Source organism: Vespa crabro, chromosome 1 (genome assembly GCF_910589235.1).
Source record: "Vespa crabro chromosome 1, iyVesCrab1.2, whole genome shotgun sequence".
In the NCBI taxonomy this organism is placed as follows: Eukaryota; Metazoa; Arthropoda; class Insecta; order Hymenoptera; family Vespidae; genus Vespa; species Vespa crabro.
The window spans coordinates 17,888,111-17,904,757 of record NC_060955.1 but is presented as its reverse complement, the minus strand read 5'-3'; the positions used below and the strand labels follow the sequence as shown (position 1 = coordinate 17,904,757).

Genomic DNA, 16,647 nt, shown 5'->3' with positions numbered 1-16,647 from the left:
TTCTGATTATACGACATTTTTTTAAACTTTTTGATATTTCGAGTAACGAAAGTGGTTTAATTTAAAATTGTGTCATGATGTTTAATAGTAAAAAGATAAAAAAACAGAAAAAAAAGAAAAAGTACAACGGCTCGATAACCGAACTGATAAAAATTTCGATTGCAGGTCATTAGATAAACGTATCTATAGTTTTGCGAAAAATGTGATAAGTTTTATCAAGGTGGATATTTCTTCAAGGTATTTTATCAAGCGGTGAAAGTCAACAGGAACGAAAAAAAAGCAGGATATTAAAGATCGTAATACGTTGTTCAATCTCGTATTATTCTTTTCGTTTCTCTTGTACAATGTGAAATTGGAATTGGATGAGAAAATATTGTTGCCGTCGATGATATTACCAAAAAGTAGGATCAAATATCGAAAGAAGAAAGTGAACTATACGTTTTCGATCGTATCTCTCATGGTTTTTCCTCGACATTTATCCGTCGCTTTTCTTGTCAAACTTTGTCGAGATACGATCTCTATATGGAGAAATCGAATCGAACGAAATACAAATGATATGATAGGAACAACAGAAGATATCAAGTACTTATGTGTATATGATATATGTATATAGTAATATGATATATATATATATATATATATATATATATATATATATATTTATAGTAATATCCTTTCTCTTTTTTGCTTATTGAAACGTGTTAAATTCTTGAAATATTACAAATAAAATGATAAATTCCAATATAAAAATTTCCGACGTATTAAACCATTCTCATTACATATAGCATATATGGGAGAAATTGTTGAAAGTAGACATATACACTTTTTCTTTCCAATAGCCAAAGAAAAAATCGAAGAATATCTGAAAATACGAATAAAATCGAGTATAACGAGTGAAATCGAATCGATCGTTCATACGATCTCTGAACCCGACGATATCCAGCAATCTTGTTCGCCGCACGACGGTGTTATTTCCGGCCGACAGAAAAGAAGAGAAGATTACGTGAAGGCGTACCATAGTGTGGGCGTAGCGCGAGCAGGTATGTAAGTCGATAGCCGGTTTCGAAAGGAGTTACGTGGGCTCACTCTTTCTCTATCACAGTTTTGCTTATCCTTTATCTTTTCACATCTCTCCTACGTATCGTCTGCCTTGCTAATTCCATCTCGTTCGTGCTTCTCTCTCTCTCCCTCTCTCTCTCTCTCTCTCTCTCTCTCTATCTATCTTAATCCTTTGTGTCCTCCATTTGTAATTTACAATCTGTAGCAAGCACAACCAATGGATTTATATACGGAGAAGGAATGACTAATGTCTCATTTGCATTTTGCATTTTGCGTGTGATTTTGTCACTGAGTTTATATCCAGTTTATTAATAATGTAATATACAGTCGCAGCAACTACCACCACAACCAGTATTACTGTCACTGTCATCGTTGTGAGTATATATATATGTATTGCGGTCCGTCATATACACCCTCTCTAGTTAACCCCATCATGTGTGCTTGCGAGTGCGCCTGCGCTCGTTACGGTATAGTAGAATACCGAGTATTATTAATCCCACTCTCTCTCTTTCTTTCTCTCTTCCTCTCTCTTTCCTTTTTTTTCCACTTCTTCTCTTTTTCGCTCTTTTTTCTCCTCGGTTTGTTTGTGCTAAGCGCGTGCGAGATTAATTTCAACCGAACGTGATGTTACGACTGGCAGCAGCATGCCAAAAGGATCCTAGAAGCTTGGTATACGAAGGTAATAAAGTATTATTAAAAAATGCGCAGATCGGTCGCTCGTTTCGATGCTATCTGTAATTGGTATACTGTGGCCACAGTACAAATTTATTGGGATTATTTTTTATCATTCTCGTCGTTTATTATATACTGCTACTGTCAATCCGATTATTTACTTTTTCTTTTGTATTTATTCGATATAATAGCAGGTTGTTTATGTGTTGTCACGAACGTTTGAAAAATTTTTAAGTTTTCACATAAAGTCTTTGTAATTGAGTAAGATAATGTTATTTACGATAGTTTTATTAACTCTTCTTCGTGTTAGAATTCTTTACGAGTTAAAAATAAAGTATGCGATCGATCGAACGATAGAACGATAGAACGATAGACCTTTTAAAATAAAATGGATATTTCGAAGAAAACCATAGAAAAAACGTTTCCATGTTGTGCGTGTTGTTTTACAATAATATAGACATGATAATAAAAAACTTTTTCTAATTAGATTGCAAGCGCATATCGTCAAAGCGTAATTATCCAATACCAAAGGAAACTCGATAGTTTCTGTTTGCATATTCATAACTAAAATGGAAGAAAAAAGTTATTGGGTTATTATAAATCTTTGTTCTATGTTGAAAAAAAGAGCTACTAATAAGTGAAAATGAGAGAAAAAGAGAAAGAAAGAAAGGGCAAAGTAATCGAAAATCTGTGTTAAAATAATTTCTGTCATTTTACGTACATTCAAAAAAAAAAAATAAATAAATAAAAAAAAAAAAAATAAAAAATTTTCTTCCATCAAGTGAGTACGATCAGAAATATAGAAAAAAATTGTGAAAAGAAAAAAACATGAACACGTTGGGAATAAAATTTAAGAATACAATTCTTTCGTACTGATCGATTGAATTACGAGAAAAGGAAAGAGAAAGAATACTACTAGTGCCATAAAAGTCTAACGAAGTGAAGAGTGTCGTGAATAAGAATGCTAAAAGCTTCAAACGACTAGAGAGAACGATGGTGTAGATCGACAGAAGGTAGAAAAAGAAAGAAAAAGATAAAAGTAACGAAATACGATCACCTATAAAAATATCGTAGGCTCCATAGAACAGGTAATAATTCACAATCGAGAAAAGTCGAACGGATTTTCTGTCCAGTTCGCGATGTTACGTTCGATATTCATACGAAATAGGACACATCCAGAATGGCATCCTTCCGAACGACGTTATATGTTTTATATCTTTCGGAATTCAATGCCACGTGCATGATAAAATAAAAAAGGAAAAAAAAAGAAAAAGAAGAAAAAAAAGAGGAAAAAAGAGAGAAAAAAGGAAAAAAGAGAGAAAAAAATGAAAAAAGAGAAAAAAAAATAAAGAAAAAAAAAGAGAGGTCTCTTGGCCGTCACGACTTTAATACAAGTACAAACGAACTATCGTGAAGAGGATGGATGATCAAGAGAAAGGAAAAAGATTTATAATGTATATACAGAGTGGAAACCGAATTCTCTATCACTCAAAAACCCTGCCTCTATTTCACCGACTTTTAACGCTACCACGTTCTTCTTTTTTATCTATAGGTTTTTTTTCGGACCATAGGTTGGCACGATTAATCTTCGTATTTCGGAAAAAAATTCTTCCTCGCATGAAGTCACACGCACGGAACTCACCTGCCGGGTTTGTTCCACCCTATTTCTTTTCCTCTTGTTCTCTGCGTTACCTTGCCATTTCTTTCTCCCTCACTTCGAATTCTACCATTCATCGCTTCCTTTTGATAACACGACAATGTTACGCTGTCCTACATTGCCCTGTTAAAATTATATCCATTAATTTTCTATGTAATCGTTGTTAAATAATAAAAAAAATAAAAATAAAAATAAAAAATCATTATCGTCGTTTTACGTGATAGAAAGAGGAATGGGAAAGAAAAGAGAAAGAAAGAAAGTATAAGGGAAGAGAATGAAAATGATGTTCTCTTCGCAAATGGCCATGTCGAAGAAGATTGTAGTCTCTGCCAAGTACCGTTGTAACGAGCTTTTTATGGCGAATGTGTTGAACCTATGCGAAAAAACGTGACTTTTTCAAGCACGTGCCTATCTAGACGGTACACGGATTCTTGACTTATGAAACTACTCCAGGTATTGTTTACCATTCTAAGGTTTCGGAATTTGCTATTTGAGAAATGTCGTTAGCTCAGAAACGCAAACTACCTATCTACCATCGGGAATTAACATCGCGAACTATCGAACATGATGCTGGAATCTAGAGGAATATCGAGCTCACGTGCGTATATTAGATATCCTTCGTATGGTTTTGCCTTTGTACAAAACGTGCCGCAGATTTCAGGTAGATCGTTTAGACGATTAGAATACTTGCAATCCGCTTTCGTGAATTCGATAATACGATTCAAAAGTTGTAGATTTAAAGTTGAGTAGATAAACGATTAATTCCAAAGTATTTAATGTGATTATACAATATGCTAGTTAGGTAATATTTTTTATTATCTTTAACACGTATTTTCTAAGAAAGTTTACAATACGTAAGATTCTCTTGAACGTAATTTAATGTTAAAACATGGCTTTTATAATAATCGCATCACTCATTCTCTATTCTGTAAACAAATTTATGATACGTTATGAAAACTTCATTTTGACAAACTATTAGACAATATTTGTGCTTATGTCAGAAATGAATATACACTAATATAGATACAAATTTGCTATGATTATATTTACCGAAAGAATATCCATCGTGTGTATATGTATGTGAATATAATAAAACATTATTAAAATTTTTATACGACGTACCATTCTCCAAGGACATCCGGCAGCGAACATTTATGAGTAACTTTCTAAGTGAGAAAGGTGGAAATTTTTGTTTATAATACATTCTCATTACGTTCTCATTATTTGCGTATTACTTTTTATAATCTCATAATTGCATTATGTGTGATATGCATAAGAGATATCTTACATATATCAAGATAATATATATATATTTTATTAAATATATGTCATGATGGTAATCATAATTCATAGATTAAAATTAAAAGTTAAATAAAAAAAGAATTATTAAAAAGAAGAAAATAACTCACGAGTAAATATCGACGGTAGATTATTTTCAGTTCTCGTAGTTTTCTGTAACAGAAAAAAAGCAGTACGGTAAATAACGTATTATCTCGATAAAATTCTTATTTGAAAAAATAATTTTATTAATTTTATTTAAACATAAGAGAGAGAGAGAGAGAGAGAGAGAGAGAGAGAAAGAGAGAGAGGGAGAGACTAACCAAGTTTGGCACCATATATGTATCTATCATTATTTCGATGTACTTATGTACGTCTAATTAAACTTAAACCATTCGAACAATATTCAATTAGTATCAATAGAAGATACAATCGGTCTTGTGGTTAGCCAGTAATTAAGTGTTCGTCTTCGGTAGATTGGAAACTCTAATTGAAGTGTAAGAACTTTCGGTAGTTTCGTTAAGAAAATCACAGTTTCCTAAATTAATTAATACAACAAGGAATATTGATCAACCAAAAGAATTTTTTATCGGTTAAACAACGATCACTCGTATAAATTTCTGATGACGTTTAACATATTCTTATTCAAAGTCTCCACACTTCAGTTTTTAGTTCCGCTATTAGTAAAAGCAGATTTAAGTACTTACTTTGTCTAAGTTTAGCTAACGAATTCGTTATAATCGCATTCGAGCTACCTCTCACGGGTGCAACGGCTTGCAAAGTAACAAACCCACCAAGGAACTGATCGAAACTCCTGGAAGACTTGGCTCTCACCAAAACGGATGAGAAAGGAGGAGGATAACTTCGAAGGTAATCGTCACAGATAAATCGGGTTCTCGCACTTAACGATGTCCTTAATTACACGGCCAACGAAGAGCAGTCTTCGATTTCTCATTGGAAGGCAGATGAGTTTCTTGCCGAGTTAGCAATGCAAGCATTCGAGCTTTAATGCGATCGACGAAAGATACCTTTTTCAATTCATCCTGTGACACCTTCGAAAATCAACGATCGAGTCTTTTATTTTGTATGTCATCAATTTATTTGGACTTGGATTTATTATAGTGATTAAAATGATATTTTTTTTTGCTGATTCCTCTTCGTATAATATTAATGTAAATTACAAAATATAAATCTTGTGTATATTTTATTTAAATTCAGATATAATTAAAGTTTCTCCGAGCTTCATTACAAAAGTAGTTAACTTGGTCAAAGGAGTCCAGGTCAATGCATTCTCATTGAAAATTGTTATTTGATGAAAATAGGAAGTACATTATGCTTGCATTGGACAATCTGAAGTAGTTGTACAATTAGAAAATCAGAAGCAATTTATCTATCGAAATTACATCATTGAATCATACAGGACCATACACTGATACAATATTTGTTTTTAACGTAAATGAATAGTGACCGTAGCAGAGGAAAATTTACAAAGATGAATAATAGTTTGAAATATTATTAATACGTTGAACATAGTTCAATGTATAGTATACTTTATTTCAATATGAGAATATTCAATATTATAATATTATAATTCAATATGAGAACTTCAATTCAACGCTTGTGCAGTATTTTCTTCAATAATTATTATGTTAACAGAAAGAAATAACGCAGTTAAAATTTCGTTTCTCTTTTTTTCTATTATTTAAAGAACCTTTTATAATCAATAATCTGTGAAAGTCGTCATAGGAACAGAAAAAGGGCAAATAATTTCCTCCTATTAAAGTCTTTGGGCCAATCTCTAAAATTTCGTTGAAAAATTTAATTATTTTATATATAGAGAGCATACAGAAAGAGAGAAGGAGGGAGAAAGAGAGGGAGAGAAAGAAAGAGAGAAGGATAGAGAGAGATGAAGGTAAAGAACAGACCATTTTGAATTACGACGGATGCGAAAGATGTGCTTGGCATAGAGCCAAACCGTTTTCTCCAGCGCGATAAGCAAATCTTCTATAATGTGAGCTAAACTTGAAAAGGGAGAAAAAGAGTAGAAGAAGGAGAAAAAGAAAATAAACATGGATATGCACAGGCTTAAAAGGAAGAAATAATCGAACAAAGAAATAGAAAAAATTATTTGATAATACCAACAATTTCAAAAATTTCAAAAATTTAAAAAGAATTCGAAGAAAATTCTTCGCATGAATGTCGCGAAGAATTAGTTTTAAGCGATATTATTTTTGTATGATCAATTATAATCATTCTGAAAAAAATAAAAATGTTATTTAAATCATAATTTTTTTTTTCTATTTCAAAGAGAAAATCAAGACGCGTTTTTAAAGAAATAAAATCTTAATAAACTTATTAATTGTTATAAAAGCTAATGGGTATTCGTTGGTATTCTCCTCTTTGTCTTATATAATTATATAACAAAATGAAACTGAAGTGAAATAATAAACAAATAATAATACCAAGTATCGTATATAAATATGAAAATAAGAGGAAAGTAGGATGCAGAATTATAAAAACCCCTTAGGGAAATTTATACTTTTTTTTAGGAACAAAAAAATTTTGAGAAAGAGATTATTTTAGATCGAAATAAACGGGAAGACGTTTATATCATAAAGATTCCAATATCTTTTAAAGATTTCGTGGCTCTTCAAGTTTTCTCAGGACGGTCGCGCTGATTACGAAAATCTTGAGACTTCAAAGTAAGTACCCAAAGTTTTCTTATCCGATAATGCTTGACGATTCGAATTCATAATCTGCGTGCCTGTCGCTAGATCAGCATTTAAAACTTCATCGAAAGTTGCCTTGTGAAAATACTCGGATCGAACGACGGAAGTTCTTTCATTTGTCATCGACCAATTCATTTCAGGACGTTTGATGATCGTTCCGAAATGTCCTCGCCTCTTTAAAACGAAAAGTCGAGAAAACCTCCCTTTTACAGATTACTATAAAAGTATTATAAAAAATATATCAAATTGAATTAAATTAATAATGATCGATCATTTAAAGATTACGAAGATGATGGTTGGATGGTTATTTTAAAAATGTTTAAACAATCATACACCTAATATTGATAATCGTTCAATCAAAATTAAAGATAATCGCGCGTGTAACTCTGTACGTTTCACCAACGACTCGATGAAGTTAATTTAAATCCATTATTCTTTGACATCTCGAAGATACCATTAATCTAATCGTGACTTCGTGAACCACGTACTTAAATATTAGATTTTCGATATAATATATTATATATCGTGCTATAGGAAATGCTGAAACGCGAGATCGGACCGATGAAAAACAATTTGTTACATGTCAAACGCAGTCTCATTTTTAATTTTCTCGAAAATAAAAGGAAGGAAACAATTCGCGATAGGAGGAAAGAGCGGGTAGTATGTGGGTACTGTGTAAAGTATTAGCTTCGATAGAAGCCTCACGCGGTGAGGTAACCGCGATAAAAGCGAAACCTCGGAATCCATGCTGCTCGATTTTAAATGCAAGTATCTTCACCTTTATTTCGTCCGTATTTAAATGCAGCTATTCATCTCACTCAGTTGGAATTTAAATGGCTACTTAAATAATATTGTTCTCACTATCTCGCTCGCTCTCTTTCTCTCTGACTTTTCTTTCTGACTTCTCATGGAAACAGGGTAATTTCTTTTTTAAAGTAATCATAAAAAATAAACGCAAGGAAATATGTAAGTTTTAATTCTATTATAACAAACAGTTATTAAGGTCGCTGGAGAAATTAATGGCATCTCTTTTTTTTTTTTTTTTTTGACGAAATGAAGAACGATTAACATATTTGCACATCGCTTTCGTACTATTGATATTAATTTATAATGATAGTAAATAATCTGTTTCTATACTATTTTCATTAGTCAAAATTTAATCGGGAGAGTAGTTTAAAATGAATTTCTAGTTTATTTACATGCTTTCCAAAGTTTCCTAACTCTTTCACTCGATACTCTCTTTGTTGAATATAAGTTTTTGGCGATTCTCGATTCATAAAATCTTAAGATATTCGAAATTCCAGGGGTCGAGAGAAGAATCGTCTATTGTTTAGCGTCTTTTACGGGTGAAAGGTTAATCGAACTACTAAAGAAGATTCAAGAGGTTTAAAAAGAGGTCTTAACTCTCGACCAACTGGTAATAAAGCAGCTTACTCACTTCTTAGCCGACAGCACCACGATGCCCCGATCGCACCGCAAAATTGCCAAAGTTACCAACCTTCTATCCTTAATGCACTTTTCCAATCCGAGATTCCCCTTCTTTTTCTTTATAAGTTCGTCTTCGATTGGAAGAAGTAAAAGTGATGATCTTGTCGACGTATCAATCTAACCGTATCTTCGAAGATTAAAACGATTATCCGATGCATGGATGACGAAAAAATAGAGATTTTTATTTCTCTTTTTAAAGGACCGTATTTATCTTAATATTTAATGTCATCGTAATAGGATTATCGTTAAATTAAAATTATTTTACAAAATCACAATAATATCGAATAACAATACTTTTATCCGAATAAATGGTTTTAATCATTTTTCATATTAACGAATAAATTAAACCGAAGTACGGTAAAGAGCATGATGGATAAACATTAACGGAGCTTCCGATATTATCAGGAAGTCTTTATGGTACCACACTATTCATATACTATACGCCCAGCCGATACATAATACACTGTGCAGCTTAGTATAAATAAGTTATAAAATATAAAGAAGCTTTAATATTTACAGCGTGTTTTTTTTACAATCTGTCTAATGATGTTTATTGATTGTAAAAGAGGATAAACAAAAAATCTTCTTTCGTAAATCATATTACATGCTTCTTATTTTTAAATTTATAAATACTTCTTTATGTCAAGAATTTTATATTAAAAACATTTTTGTTATTCGAATCTAAAGTCTAGATCAATTCGTCATAGAATATTGACGTTGTAACAATATCGACATTTTTAAACGGAACCAAAAATGTGAATGTTGGAGACATAACCTTTTAAACAAAAGATAGAAAATGTAAAAAATATTGTAGCAAGCGAAATGCTTTTTAATTTTCTATTCCTATCAAGTCCAACCAACTGCGATAAAACGTACAAATCTCAAAGGTAAAAGACAGTTAAAAAAAATATAAAACATACACACTACGATGCAATTTCGTAGTTACGTCAAACCCAACAAAGGAAAGAACAATTTTTCCCATGAAAAAAAAAAAAGAAAAAGAAAGAAAAAGAAAAAGTAAAGAAGATTTTATTCTCTTTTCTCGGGAATTTCTATTCCCGAAAGAAAAAGGGAGAAGGAATAAGAAAAGAAATAAAAAGAAAAAAGAAAAGGAAAAGTAGAAGACGTCATTCCGTGAGGGATCGTGTGATAGAATGGAAAGATTCCAGTTCCGAGTGACGATCAGAGCAGCAGAAAGATTCAGGTGATGTAATGACCGAGATGTTGGGACTGAGGTAAACTAGTTCGCGAGTTAGTCGTATTTGCGAGGGTCGAGACAAGAAGAGGATAAAGAAGCAGGTGGAGCTTGTAGACACTATCCCTCTTTCTCTCTCTTTCTCTCTCTCTCTCTTCCTCTCTTCCCCCTATTTCGCTTAGACTCTAGATCCCTAACCTCCATCTCTTTCACCCACTCTCTCGCTTTCCTTCTTACTACCATGTCTAAAAGTTTTATATGTATGTACACCCTGGCTCCGAAAGCGACTCCGATATACCGTTGGAAGAACTTTGCTAAAATATCCGTCCACGCAAAGTGCAGAAACGTAAATTGCATCGAGTACTGCAACGCCGAAGATATGAAGGTGGAATGAACGAAAAATAAGAGAGAAGAAGAGAGTTAGTGAGTGAGAGTCAATGAGAAAGAGCAACACAGAGAGAGAAAGAGAGAGAGAGAGAGAGAGAGAGAGAGAGAGAGAGAGAGAAAGTAGGCACACAATGGTGCACAATTCGTTGACCTATACTGATATTTTGCCCTCGCTTTTAAGACTTCTCCTCAGGATCCGTGCGTCTTTTTATCGTACGCGACAGTAACGACTACTGTCAACTTTTTACGTGCTATCGTGATGAAAACTTTTCGAGAGGGCGAATATTAAGTTGTAGAAAGGATTAAAGTAGAAATGAGGAAGTACAAGTACGAAATTACGAAGGAAATATATTTTGCAATTCCTTCTTACATCGACGACTAAACTTGACTTTTAAATCAGACACAGAAAAATTTCAAGACCAAAAATTTCTCAGATCTATGCATCTCGAAAACTGTTATATTATGAATATGTACATACATCTAATGAATATGTATATCGTGAATACGATTCACTTCTTCGACCCAGACTTTTTCTCAACAAAAATTATACCATTCGTCGAAATCCCTTTTTTCTTTTTTTCTTTTTTACTTATTGGATTTGCAATCGTTATCTACGCCGTTTAATCTGCCGAAACGTGAGTTGTTTATTGAATAAACTATAGAACATGCTTGTCTGTCGATTTCCGGCAGAACATTGAAATTATATGGTGCATGAGAAAAATTCGTTAACCGAAAATTCACCTACCGACGTTCGCACGAGTTTATCGTGGGACCGATGACTGCAGTGAATTTAAAATTGTCGTTTGTACCGCGTTGGCTCTGCTTTTATTCCATTTCGTTACATTTTATTTTATTTTGTGTTTTCTGTTAATTTTCATCTCAAATCATTTTATTCCGTGCACAGAGTCGTGGCGTTTGATGATCTCTCATTCTCGATTGTTTACGATACGCGTCAATGCAGTGTCAACTAAATCATATTTATATTATTATATGATCGGCCATCTAATTTTCGGTAATGAAACAGACACAACTTGAACGATCATATAACTCCTTTATCGATACGATTAAAATCTGTTGCCTCTCCCTCTCTCTCTCTCTCCCTCTCTCTCTCTCTTCCTCTTTCTCTCTCTCTCTCTCTCTTTCTCTCTTTCTCTCTCTCTTTCTCTCTCGGCAGATAAAAACAGATTAATAGAGGAGAAGAATTAAAAAATATAGCTCCGATATTTCTCCAGACGAGTATACCCTGTCAAACTGTGTATCTTTCTACGTACATACATCTTTCAAGAGAAGATAGGACGCATCTCACGAGAGCTAAAATAGATAATATATCCTCCTACCGTTGCTATAGGCTTTCACGGTGTAAAGAGGAAGAGAGAACCTTATTTCTAATTCACGAATGTAGTCTGCTGGTTTTCCTACGTCGTGCTAGACGTACAATACGAAGAAAATGTTTTTACCAGTTTCATGTACTACTCGAAGCATACTCCTGAAATAAAATTCAAGGTTATTTATTCCCATAAAATCATTCTCCTGTACCCTTTAAATTATCTAAAAGAAGCGGAATCGAGCAATGACTTCGTTCTTTACAATCTAAAGGACTCTGCCGATTAATGTAAAAGCAAGAAGATCGTTAAATCATTTAGCATTATACATATATAAGAAAAATATATAAATTAAATTCGATCGAATGGAATTAATCTTTTTTGTTTCAATTCTTCACAATTGTTATATTTACGAACTTAAAAATCTATGTATTTTGTTATTAAAACGACTTTGTCACAATATAATAAATTTGATTAATTCTACTTTGTAAAATCGAAGGTAAAGTTTAACAGTCCTATGTTAAAAGAGTATGATCGTTTGTCTGAAACATGTCACGCGCGTCGTCAAGCGCTTTCGGAAAATTGCGTTTCCCTCGTAAGTCGAGTCAAAGTCCCTCCATCTTCCATTAATTGGCTCTCAAAGGTCGATGGCAAGACTTTCCGTTTAACGATCTCCCACTTTCTTGTCACGAGAAACTCACGTGCATTCTTAACGACAAATTAAACTCCTATCGTTTTCTTCACTCTTACGGATAATATCTATTTCGTATTTTGGGATTATTTCTTTTTAACAAATAACAAAGAAATATTTCTATTTTAAGATTCTATTTGAATTCAAATGTAGTAAGAGGATTAATTTTACGAATAAACATTAAGCCATCATTGAGCTTTGTTTCGAATTTTGTTATGTATTTAGGAAGTTGCCAAAGATCAGTATAGTATCACTTGGCTGACTAATGAAGGGTACGTTAAAATGCAAGCACTTTCCGTTTTGGTACACGATGCGAAAGCTCGTTTTATCTTAAAGTTTGTAAATAGACACACTATTCAGTCCTTTACTTAATCATCCTCTTGGCTTGTTTCATTAGTCTCACTTCCGCCTACTACTTTTACTAATTAAGCGCTCAAATGCCATCAACGGATTACAGGTTTACGGTATTAAAGGACACGATTAGCCTGTCCACTTAATGCTATCTTCACGTCATTTCTCTTTTCCTTTTTCTCTCTCTCTCTCTCTCTGTCTCTCTCTCTCTCTCCCTCTCCCTCTCTCTCTCTCTCTCTCTCTCTTTCTCTCTTTCTCTCTTTCTCGCGTCTTTTATCACAGCGAGAATATCAATAATAAATCAAATTCGTTTATGTAACTATGATATCTAGCTGCATATAGAGTATCAAAGTGAATCTCATACTAAATCGTACCTAGAACATACTCTGACGAGAACTTGTGTCGATCTCATTAAGGTGGTGCAAATTGATTGCGTTAGAACATTAGTTTCTTGTCCGAAGGTAAGAGCCATAATTGAATCACCACCACTCCGAGTCGTGCTATAAGCATTAAGCTTTCTCTGTCCCTCTAACCGCACATAGACCAAAGCATCTCAAGTAGTAGCGTGCATTAGGTTAAAGATCAGAAACTCTGCATGGCCTAATGTAATCGAGTATTCCTGTAATATGTAATAATCTTCATCCTGAATTTAGAAATTTGCAACCTTAATAGATAAGATAAGATTGCAAAAAATTATGAATCGTAAAATTTCGTTTCATTATTATGATCCAATTTTTATTTTTAACTTAAAAATTATATATAAAAGTCTTTAGAACACGAGAATTCACAAAGTTTTATAACTTATTAAAGCAAAAAGCAAAATACGTATAATATCGTTTCTTAAACAATCGAGGAAAGGAACAAATAAATAAAATAATTCCCGTCCTTTCCCTTCTAGTTTCATTCTAAGCTCTTAGAAATCTCTTTCTTATTTTCCATAAGTCCAGTGTATCTCCTCACAACAAAGACTTATTCTTTCTTTCTCTTCGTCATGTTCTAGGTACTCTACGACAACGAGCCAGAGCTTACGGTCGTTGCTCGTATACGGGTCATTCACATCGTAGCAAACTCGGTAAGTAGGCATACTAACTAGTACGGTACTTGACCATCCACCTTGCTCGTTTCGACAGCCCTCTCATACCTTCCGTTATACTAATTACACGTCGAACAAGCGTTGACTCCGTCGTTCAATGAGGACCGGGCCAACAAGGCCGACCGGTAGAAAGGATTAAGGCGGAACACATTTCTCTCTCTCTCTCTCCCCCCCCCTCTCGCTCTCTCTCTCTTTCTCTCTATCTCTCATTTCGTATACGTGCCTACCTATATATATATATATATATATATGTCTCTCACTCCCTTTCTTTCTTCCTTTCTCTTCCTCTTTCTTACTATCTTTATCTCTCTTGTTCTATACCACCTGATTGCAGCTGGGTAGTACGGAAGAGCTCGTAACCGCACGGACACGTGTAAACGTTATAATTAATGTAAATACATTGGGTCTTTGTTAGATCTAGTACAATAGATATCGACGTTATTGTTAAGTAAACCGATATAATATAAAAAGAACATTTCCAAGCGGAAATGCAAAAAATGTGATCTTTCAAATATCTACATATTCATCTTTTTCGTTTTTATAGATTTATAAAAATATATTGATCGATTCTTTTCTCTTTCTCCTTTTCCCCCCCTCTTTTTTTTTCTTTTGACACGAATTAATTACGTTTCAAATGTTTCGTCTACTATAAGCACTTAAAATGTCATTCCTGTACCAAGAGATAGTGAACTTTTGCTTTGAAAAGTAAATTTCAAAGTGCATAGAAAGATAATATATAAAGGCAAGAAATTACGTTGTCCTTTTTATCATGTTCTTTATTAATCGATAATGCATGAAATTAATTGATCATTGAATAAATCGTAATATTAATATCTTGACATTTATTATTTATGATTGCTATCAGGTATTATTTATAAAGTATTTTGTTGTATCATTTGTAGCAAAATATTTGCCGATGCAAGTTGTTTCATAAGCCATTATTTAAAAGGAAGATAAAAAAGTGTAAAGTAAGTAAGTAGCTACAAGACAAATTGTATCATTGAATTTCCAGTAGTATGAACTTTGAAAAAGTCAGACATTATTCGTTTATTTTATCTGATATTAAAAATAAAACGGCTTCACGTGGTTTAAGAAAATAAGCTTTAATGGAATTCGATGATATCTATCGTCGGCAAAATTACTTGCAATATTTTATGACGTAACACGTGAAAAAGGAAACGAATAGAAAGGAAAAGAAAATAAAAAGTGAGAAAGAAATATAAAGAGTGAAAAATCAGAACCATTACAGTTGGACGTTTATGAAGAATTCGACGTATACTTCGCAATTTAATCATCCTAAACTTTCTTTCTTCCTCTCTCTCTCTCTCTCTCTCTCTCTCTCTTTCTCTTCTGCGTCTAGGGGGACGTAAGATAAGAGATCAAGAGATATTTGTCACGTGTCTGAAACGTTGGAGAAGTTAACATTGTAGTTTTCAAGGTTATATGTCAAAGTAACAAAAATGATTGCAAGAGTGATTCGTTTAAAAGAAATGAATGATTGAAAAAATGATTTGTTTGAAGAAAAGGATAAGGAAAGATAAATCGATAGAGAAAATGAGAGAAAGATAACTCGTGCTGAAGAGAACGTGCGAAAGATATCTTCTTTAATTCATCCATATCCTATCTCATATCCTTTCTCTTTAAGTATTTCCGTGTAGAAATGGTAAAATTAGGAATTGATTCACAAACTCATCGATCGAGTAAATTCAGGATCATTTTTGGACGATGTTGCAACTTGCATCGTAGATCTGAAAAGGTCGTAAAAAATCTATAAAAAAAATGAAATAATTACCAATATTACATCAGCAATCTTCATTTTGCCATTTAATTTTTCTTTCCTGCAATTAACAGCAAGAAGATTAGAAAAACGAAAGACGATGATCTTTTGGTCTTTGACGAAATGGAACTAGTTAATTCGTCGCTTGAAAACATTCTCTTTAAAGAGACGAATAAATTCGCCTAGTGCTTTTGTCGAGACCTAGTAATTACTCGATGCAAATTAAGTTTCTTTAATAAAATGTATTCCGTTAAATGCCAGAGACATAGAATACAACGAAAGTTTTTAACTGTTTTGAAGAAAATTAAGTTTGTTCTAATGACATTATATATATATATTTTTTTTATCTTCTTATCAAAGTAAATAAAATATTAGTAAATTTTTTAAACGAAAATATTGAATCACTTTTCTATGTATATCAAACGTAAAAACTTAGATAAAACATGAAACAATGTAATCGCATTCGTAACAAGTTTTTTTATCTCACTTCCTCTTTTAACATTCATTCTTGATGTTATCTTCCCTTGTCGATATAACTTTATTACAGACTGCATTCGTCAATGTCTATCACTGTTAACTTGGGAAATCGACATTCTTCATTCTGCTACATAAAACTAGATTCAGAATATCTAAATGATAGAAATTCAACGTAATTGAATTTAAAGGATTTTTTTATTAATTTATCTTGAAATATCTCAGATCAGGAAATGATTTGATTATTTATATTCGTATAAAAGATCTTTTAATTATCGCAATAAAAACGTGAATAAAAATTAGGAAATATATCAAAGTTTCGGAATTGAAAGTCTGTATCTTTATCTTCATTTTGATACAAAGAGAAAAAGAAAGAGAGAGAGAGAGAGAGAGAGAGAGAGAGAGAGAGGGAGAGAGTGTGAGAGAAAGAGGAAAAGCGTCGATATCATCTCGACATTTTCGGACGAAGGAATA

General features: G+C 32.8%; 1 protein-coding gene across 15 annotated transcripts in view; it reads right to left on the bottom strand.

Moving 5' to 3' along the window:
- Positions 1 to 16,647, bottom strand: part of LOC124427343 — a 240,929-nt gene that overhangs the window by 92,781 nt on the left and 131,501 nt on the right. For 11 of the 15 annotated variants that reach the window (XM_046970197.1, XM_046970226.1, XM_046970208.1 and 8 more), the window contains one exon: positions 4,798 to 4,840. The exons of 3 other annotated variants lie outside the window; for them this stretch is intronic. Coding sequence is in view for 1 of the 12 variants with exons in the window: in XM_046970174.1 (XP_046826130.1) it covers positions 3,374 to 3,465 (92 nt within the window). In the remaining 11 variants the exon portion in view is untranslated. Of the gene's footprint in view, positions 1 to 3,373; positions 3,992 to 4,797; positions 4,841 to 16,647 lie in introns of those variants that run through there. One more of the 15 variants, XM_046970174.1, reaches the window with a different exon arrangement.